An 8570-nucleotide genomic window follows, 5' to 3' on the forward strand; every position below is an offset into this window, starting at 1 on the left:
CATATTCATCACCTTCAAAACTACCATCAGCCCAAGCGTCATGGATTGGTATGTAAACAATCCCCGTGGATTCACTTACTTGCTGAAGGCAAGTCAGTGGATCACTGTAGCAAGATACTAGTCTTTCCAAAACCACAACCAAAGGCTTAGTGGCAATTCCAAAGAAGCCTGATGAAACAAGTCATGCAAGCATGCTGAGTACACCAACATAAGACTTATTAGCAGGCGAACAAGCTTTAGAGAAATATAACACATTAGCTCAGCAACTCAGGGACGAATGTAGCAACAAAAGGCATCATAAGTCTCTCTAGGAGTAAGAGGCAAAAGCAAACAACAAACAATGCAATGCCTGATGATAAGGCAGCAGAAATCCCTCTGTAGGAACAGGCATCGATATGAAGCTGCATTACTATGTTACTCATGAAAGCCATTCCATCACAACCTCTGGAACCAAAACACCAATTAGTGAGCTTTGTAAACCAGTCTAGGCTACAGAAAGATATGATCAAGAAATGAAACAACAAAATCCTAACATTAGTCTCGGCCATTTGTACCAGGCAAGGAGCAGTTTAGAGAACAGCTAATGCTTAATAGCTTACAAGGAATACACATTCACACCAAAGGAGGTGATGGTATAGAACTGCAGGAAAGCATGTCATCATCAGTTTCAGGCTTCTTAGAACAAAAAGGATTGCCACCATAAGATTCCTTCCAGGTTCACATAACAAATAACCTGCCATAACATGTAATTCAACTGGTGATGATTGCTAATTCCTGAAAAGTGCAAGCAGTTGCCCTGTGGATAAAAATAATGAAATTAAGGGCAAGGGCCCTTTAGCTTACAATTAGGTAACTCTCCACGCCCTCCCCCTCTCTGTATTCCTAGAGATCAACCCTCCTAGTTGCACCACTGCTCCTAGCTGACTACCCATCGCACATTCCTATCTCTTTCACTCACAAACCCTAGATCTTAACATGAGAATGGAAGTCATATCTATTTCCATCGGGATATACAGTGCAAGGCATTTTGCTCTAAAACTAACATGTGTTCATTGTACATCTTGCATATCTTGATTGAGATTCGGATCACATACTCCTAGAACTATTTCAAGTTCTTGTTGCAATCTGTACGTGAAATATCAGGTTCCAAAGGATTTTCTTTTTTGTAGCAGGCAGGCAAGATATAATTCATACCAACAAGACCCCAGAAATAAATTTTGACTAAGGAACACAGATCCTGCAGCAGTAATACTGCTCAAATATGCTAGCATATACAATGTTTAAATACGAATCAATACAAATTAAAAGCAAGATTTTCTGAGAATCAATTACCTTGCATCTATTTCTGGGAACCAGGGTTTGATTGATTTTGAATCTGCTTAAGCAGGGTTGCTGCCAACTGCAACGTTGCTTGAAGGCGCTTTTGAGGATCTCCATCAACATCTTCCTGAGTAGACTGTTGTTGGCTAGGCTGCTGGCCAGAAGGAGCTAAAGGTTGTACTGTGGGAGCACTGGATGTGTTCTGCTGAAAGGGCGGAGGACCTTCAGGAAGTGGAGGAACGAAGGGTCTCAATGGCATCGAAGAATGACGTGTGTTCACCATAGCATGCATGGGTGGTATAGACAAAGTGGTGTTAGAAAGTATAGGAGCACTGGCTGGATGTGCAGGTAGTGAGCCTTGTATTGGTGGCACATGAGCAGGTAGCTGTGGCATAGATGGTGGAACAGGTGGCAGTGAGTTCTGGATAGGGATGGAGCCAGAGTTGCCTGGCATCATTGTAGCATGTCCATAAGGATTGGAATTCTGTATGAATCCAGATTGATTGTTTGAGCTGTCCATAGGCAAACCAGCATTTCCAGGTTGGTTTTGTTGTGCAAGAAGGGCAGCCAGCTGTGCAAGTTGATCTGGTGGCAGTGATACTGGAATAGTAGGTTGATCAGGTCTAGTTATCTGCTGTGACTTCGGTTGCATTGAAGGCCAGGACATGCTGTTGGATGCTTCACCTGGTGCACACCCTGATGCTGCCCCTTTTGGTACTCCTTGAGTAGCAAATGTGTATGGCTCCTGTGTCCTGTTATTTGGAGCATGGGAGATTGCACTCTGGGCCAAAGAACTGAAGTTACCAGAACCTGGATTTGGATCATTCATATTATTGGACCATCCTGAGGGCAACATGTTTGGGAGTTGCTGATGTTGGTCTTGTGCTATACCCATGCGGGGGTCAGCTGGTGTCCGTTCATGTGGTAATTGAGGGACAACATATGGAGCACTCTCTGGCTTGTAAGGCGAAATAATATCTGCACTTGCTGGGGTATAGCTTCCACCTGATGAGCGGACATAATCTGGACCCAGTGGGAATGTCCTGATATCTGGTGCATTGAGTCTTCTCAGTGCATTCAGATCTTCCCGACTGCTTACATCAGTGTTCAGATTACTTGCAGAAGGTGGGTGAATTCTCTCCAACGATCTGCGATTTGGCGAGCTATAATCAGGATTTGACTGCTGAAACTTCAGAACGACTCCAGATATGCTGACTTTTCCAGGCACTCTCAGTACTTGCTCAGAGAAATCTGAAGGTGGAACAAGAAACAAGGTGCTCCTCTCTCCAAGCTTACAAACTGCTGCACGCTGCTTATCACCAAGGTAACTCATGAAATCATTATAAGCTGCCATGTCCGCATCATTTTCTGGAACAAAAAATACCACCCAGCTGCCAGCAGCTTGATAGTAGTGCTTAGAAAGCATATCAAGACTTGTCCTAGCAGTGCAATCCAGAAACTCAGGCCTGAAAAGTACAAAAATAACATTAACATGATGCCAATATGAAGAATAGATACCCCAGTTATCACACTGTGGGAAACATAATAAAGCATGCAGTAATGCAGTCTAAATACCAATGTTTCTACTCTAAAAATTAAAGAGACACTCATGAGGAAGTCTTAGGTGCTAGAATTCTCTGCTGTAGATGTTGTGTTGTAAATTGCAGCTAATAGAAAACACGGAAAATGTAGGAACATAAGAATGCAAACTTACAGCATGAAGTCAAGGACCTTCCCAACAGGGAAGCATCGAGCTCGGCAGATTGGTGTGCCTCCCTTTGCTATTGTACCATTCCATTTCCATTCGTCCTTAAGAGCAGGTTCATGATATTCAGGAGTCAACTTATCCATTTCTCCTAAATGCCTAGCAAAACTCTCTTGAGCATACCATGGTTCATGTTTATCTACAAGTGGAGTTAGATTCTTTAAAGGATCAATGTGATGTCTACTATGCATAGAAGTAAATGGATACGTTTTAGAGTGTAAATCATCTTCTGGCAGATCATAATGGGGCCTCCTTGGGTAGTCATGGCAAACTTTTCCTTGATCAAATTCAGAGAAAGGATATTCAGGAAGTTCAGTATCATGTACTTCAGCACCCCTCAGCTTCTTTGAAATAAGGTATGAATTGTCTTCAACGTCCCAAGAATCTTCCAATTGTAAGGGTCTCCGATGTCTCTCAAAAGGAATGTTGTGCCATGGCGCATCACTCCTAGCAGTAGGGCTTCTGCTATGGGGCTCATACAATTCCTCATGCATCCTTCTTTCTGGACCGAGCTCCCGTATTCTAAAAGGCTTGATATTAGAAACACGGCCAAGCTCTACTCCAGTTTCCTGTTGAAAATAATTATCCCTGCGGAATCCCACATCATCTGAATCTCTTGATAACCTGTTTGGGCCAAAATGTGGTGATGACATGCGTAAATCTCTTGGAGGGCTATCAAAAGGCCTAGCTCTAGGAAAGGCTTCAAAGTCTTGGTCTCTGAAGACAAGCCGAGCACTAGGTTGGGGGGAATATGGGGCAACAAATGATTGTTTCCCAACTTCTGGTGCAGCACCTTCGTTTCGAGAAAAGCATATGCTTACTCGAGGATTATTGAAAAGCCTTCCCTGAAGTGCTTCTTTTGCTCTGCAGGCTGCTGCAATACTAGTGTACTGAACAAATGCATATGTACGGCCTGGGAATGTTGTTACCCTGACAACCTGCCCAAAAGGTGAAAAGGCTTCCCACAGAAGTGCCTCATCTGCCTTTAATCCAGGAGGAAAACCTATCCATAACACCTCACTAGGTTCTGAAGACCTACTTCTTTTAGATTTATCTATTGTGTTTTCAGGACTTGGTTGCCGTTTTCTTCCACGTTCAATAGAATATCGCTCATCAACATACTGTGTACATCTGTCATCCATTGAGCTACCTGAAGCCTTATCCTGTAAATTCAAATACTTCAGGTAACCTGGTACAACTTGATGTGCGCAACAGTGTTAAAGCAAGATAATAAAAGATCCTGAGATACATGGTTAAAGCAGCAACGGCAATGACTTTTAGTCTGAAGCAAGTTGGTGTAGGATAAGATACAAGATTAAAGCATAGTAGGCAAGTTAAACTATATATTGTATAGTCCTGAACTCCTGATCAAAGAAAATAAGTCTATACTGACATAACAAGCAATCAGGTACACCATCATGTCAGTGAAGACAACTCCATTAGCTACAAAGGTAATTCTTAGCTCCATACTACTGCTAGAAAATAACATTCACCCAGAGAACAACAAAATTCCTCAGGCTGCTAGCCTATAAAAATGTGATGAGGAACAAGGCTCCAACCCAATAACCCCACATGTATTCTGGCCTAAACCATTTAATTATTTCCTGTATTAGGGGAAAAAAGTAGCAAAAGGAATATCTTGCATCTTGGATCAATAGGGCCGTGTTCTTTGCTCACAGGACTTTCGTGACAGTATAGGCAACCAAGTCAAGGTTCAATACAAAATGATCCAGTCATAGAAGTCACTGTTGACACACTATAGATTCAAACTCATAAGCCACACATCGTTAACAGTGAAAAAGTGTAAATTCAGCTGCCTAAGCTTGAGTTTCAAGATAAAATCTAAATGGTTAGGTTGATTTGAAAGAACAGTGAACCATCTGAGAGAAATAATAAAATTTACAGTTCCAGAGCGTTCTATAACCCGCCAAAGAAGCACAAAGCAAAAGCATGAACTACATTGCAAGTGCACCATGATGGAAACCAAAGGCCAAACAACTTTCTGCGGTAATACTTGAAGTCCAATCATTTGCAGGCCCTTGCCACTGTCAAAATTTTTAGGGTACCACCATCAAACTAGCCTTCTGCATATACCAGCACCTCTGGAAGGTGTCATGTCATTTATAATTTTAGATGCTGATATGCAAGGGATTTGTCAGGTAACATAATGAGTCGTTAAAAGAAAAGAAGGTACACAATGATATGATATGGATGCAGGCCCTGGCAACCAGTTAAAGTTATCGATTTTCCACCTGATTTTACTTAATTTTCTTGACACAGGAAGGCTCGAAATAGGGTGTAAAAGACTGTATAAGTTGTGCTGGGCTCAATATTATGGATCAACTATCCTTTCCTTTTTAAGATTCCTTCAATATGTAACCTTACAACCATATCAGTAACTTAGGAAATTGTCTATCTGCTATAACAGTTTCCATCAATGTATAATAAGTGCTGCATATACTAAAGGAAACGCTATAAGCTCAGATGCTTCTTTACTCCATGTTTCCTACTATAACTACTCTGGCTCTTCGTAAGTAAAGTTCTACCAAAGGTGCTCTACTTAGGAGAAACTACTGCACCTAACCCTATTTTTCTACTTCTTCCTGTGTTTTGGTGTCCCTTAGTTGTCCCCATTAATATGATGGAATTAAAATGCCACAGGAGTCATCGCAAATATTGTGCACCCTAATTCCAAGATAACAAATTAGTCATCTATTCCTGGTTCCTTCGAGTCAATGGATCAAATAAGCAGGATCTGAGTATTTTTAGAAAGTATTCCTGCATGAATTTGCAGAAGGCTCAATTTATCCAACCTGCTTACCATGTCATCAAGTAAACAGTTCAGCAACACCACTACACCAGTCCATCAGCAGTCAATCATGGCATCAGGCTACCATGTGGATTTGGTAATTTTCTTCTAATCAAAATATTATGTAGACCATTGTACATTGTACTTCAATCAGTAACCCAACTTTTGAAATTATACTTCCAAACTGACTGAGAATAAGTCATACTAGCTAGATACAATGAAACCATGGGGCAGACAGGTAACTATTCTATGCTTATGCAGCTAATTTGTAGAACACAATTGGATTCATTACTAGTTAATAATGTAAACGTATGTACACACATGATGCTTAAGGCCAATCATCTTTCCTCTGAATTCAAGAGATTTCTGCTGCTCCCCATTGTTTTTCAATACTTTAGAACACATGTAATCCAAGGCAACTTCTTGTTTGTGTGTGAGAGAGAGCTGGTATGAGTAGCGGTAGCAAACAAGTCAAAAATTACATATATGGCTTTATAGGCAAAAGGGAAAATAAATCTTAACATATGAATATATGATGCTTCAGCCTTTTGGACATTATTTAAAACCATTATATTACCATTCAGCATACAGGTAGTTGCCCGTTTGTACAGAAAGCAACCATATGGTCATACTGTAAGTTATAAGTAATAGGTTCATATAAAGCAACAGTTTTTAATGTGTGCATGTTAGCTAAGCCAGGCCTACGTGGATTAAGTGTAATGGAGGTCACATCAATATAGATTAAATTCACTCCATATAACCTAGTAAAACCAGGAAATGCTTTCCCACTAACAAGATTTCTGCCCCATGCAACTTACTTCCAAGCTGCACATTACCTCTGTCCTCTGTGGCTGGCATGGTTCATTTGCAGTGCTTCATAGTACCAAGTGTTGCGAGAGGGTACTGAGTACCAGGAAATTTAGCATGCCAATCAATGATATTGGCACATTGCACTTGCAGCAATCTCTCTCTGATGCAATTCATATACAACAGCATATTTTCTCACTTTTGCTGAAAGACAAAACGTATGGTAGTTTCCATGGGCATGCAGTTTTCCCTGATTGTTCAGCATCAGGAGATGCACTTTATTAAGCATCTCCATATCTTATCATTAAATGAAAATAAGATTTTTTATGCGAAGATGCATTGCATCTGATTCTATAATAAGGATGCCCTGCATCTCATCTTATAATAAGGTATGCTTTGCATTAGATCTTCGAAAAATAAGGGCGCACCACATCTAATCGTCTACAAACTGTTTATTCAAGCTCTGTTCGTTACTCTATGCCTCATAACATTGCTGAACTATTGACATGAGACGCATATTGATCACTCTCAAAACAGGTAATTCACAGTGTTGTTGAGTCGAAGTGGGATGACAAGGGGGGCCACGTGATAATAATCCTAATTCCGTTCGTTTGAGATGTCACCTTTTGCCATTTGCATGAAACTGAGTGACAGCTAAGGTTTGCTAATTCAAAGACATTCTGGGTGCAAATTATTTCGTTTAAGTGAAACCTGTGTGCAATGGCTCTGTCTAAATAAATTCTACATTGATAGGACTTTACACAGATGAACAGTAGAGAGATCCTCCATTAGCCCAGTAGATACTGAACTTCTACTCCGCTGTTCCTGCATATTTTACGGACATGCTCGCTTTTGACTGATTTAACCCTGTGGCAAGCTGTTCCGAGCTTTATTGTTACACGCATGATGAGAAAAGAACACTGCACTGATGATATTTTGGAGGCAAAAAAGCAAACGTATATGATTACGAACAGAGAATGCTCAACACTAACCCCCTTGGAAAACTCGATCCTAACGGGCGCCCCGGCGAGGCGGGTCCCCTGCAGCTCCCGCACCGCGGCCACCGCGTCCCCTTCCCGCCGGAAGCTCACGAACGCGAAGTTCCGCCCGGGGTCGCGGGCGACGCCCTCGACGTCGCCGCACCGGAGGAACAGCTCCGACAGGTCGGACGCGGTGACGCCGGGCGCCAGGCCGCCCACCCACAGGTGCCGCGATGGCGGCGCCACGCCCCAGCCCGACCCCCGCCGCGGGAGCGGGGTATACGGTTCCTCATCGATGCGCGTGCCGTGGCGGGACGGTCGCTCGTCGCCCCGAGGCCCGCCGGCGAACCTCCCCCGCCCGCCCGGGCTGCGGCGGCCCCTCGCCATCTGCAAGAAGCCAAGAACCGGTCAGGGATTGGTCAGGGCAGCCGCATTTCCAACAGCCACCGCATCTGCCAGGAGAAGAGAGGCGGGGTGTACCATTCGATCTCCGCCGGCGGGTGGCGGGGATTCGGAGGTTAGGGTTTGCGGTTCGATGCGACGGAGGAATGAGGGAGTCCACTGGTGAACTGGGTTTTCTTTCTTCTTTTTTTTTCTTTTTGGGGTGATAATTTCTCTCTCGCAGATGTATTTATAGCGCTTTGTGTCTAAAATTCAAATTATATAATGCTTCGTTTAGTGCAGATACTGAGAAGAGCATGCTAGTATTAAAAATGTGTTACGATATTAAATCTGCTGTTTAGATGTAGATGGAATTGGCTGGTGGAATCCAATAAAATAGCAAATGCCAATTCATTTTTGGATACGCATGTCAAGAAATTGGGAATTGACCTTCTCATCCTCTTTTCCTCTCCACGGCGACCATGTTAGAAAGGGTCATGTCGTCATC

At 42.6% G+C, this 8570-nt stretch overlaps 1 protein-coding gene across 3 annotated transcripts; it reads right to left on the bottom strand.

The window, feature by feature from the left end:
- Window positions 1-235: 235 nt before the first annotated feature.
- On the bottom strand, window positions 236-8269 carry LOC112880339 (flowering time control protein FPA). Of its 3 annotated transcripts, none has more exons than XM_025944903.1 (5): window positions 8162-8269; window positions 7694-8068; window positions 3035-4248; window positions 1333-2786; window positions 236-733 (listed from the first exon to the last, which is right to left on the bottom strand). In XM_025944903.1, exons 1-4 carry the CDS (start codon window positions 8162-8164, stop codon window positions 1340-1342), a joined length of 3039 nt encoding a protein of 1012 aa, XP_025800688.1. In that variant the 5' UTR covers window positions 8165-8269; the 3' UTR covers window positions 236-733; window positions 1333-1339. The 3 variants fall into 3 exon arrangements, with proteins under 3 accessions (XP_025800688.1, XP_025800689.1, XP_025800690.1); XM_025944904.1 differs by lacking the exon at window positions 236-733 and adding an exon at window positions 740-1237; XM_025944905.1 differs by lacking the exon at window positions 236-733 and adding an exon at window positions 740-1251.
- Between the last annotated feature and the right edge of the window lie 301 nt (window positions 8270-8570).

This window comes from Panicum hallii, chromosome 2, assembly GCF_002211085.1.
Source record: "Panicum hallii strain FIL2 chromosome 2, PHallii_v3.1, whole genome shotgun sequence".
NCBI classification, from domain to species: domain Eukaryota; kingdom Viridiplantae; phylum Streptophyta; class Magnoliopsida; order Poales; family Poaceae; genus Panicum; species Panicum hallii.

Coding starts and splice junctions, on each gene's coding strand:
- LOC112880339 (XM_025944903.1), bottom strand. Junction 4,249..7,693: donor GGATCGAGTTTTCCAAGGGG/GTTAGTGTTGAG, acceptor TTGAATTTACAG/GATAAGGCTTCAGGTAGCTC. Junction 2,787..3,034: donor AAGGTCCTTGACTTCATGCT/GTAAGTTTGCAT, acceptor TGTACTTTTCAG/GCCTGAGTTTCTGGATTGCA.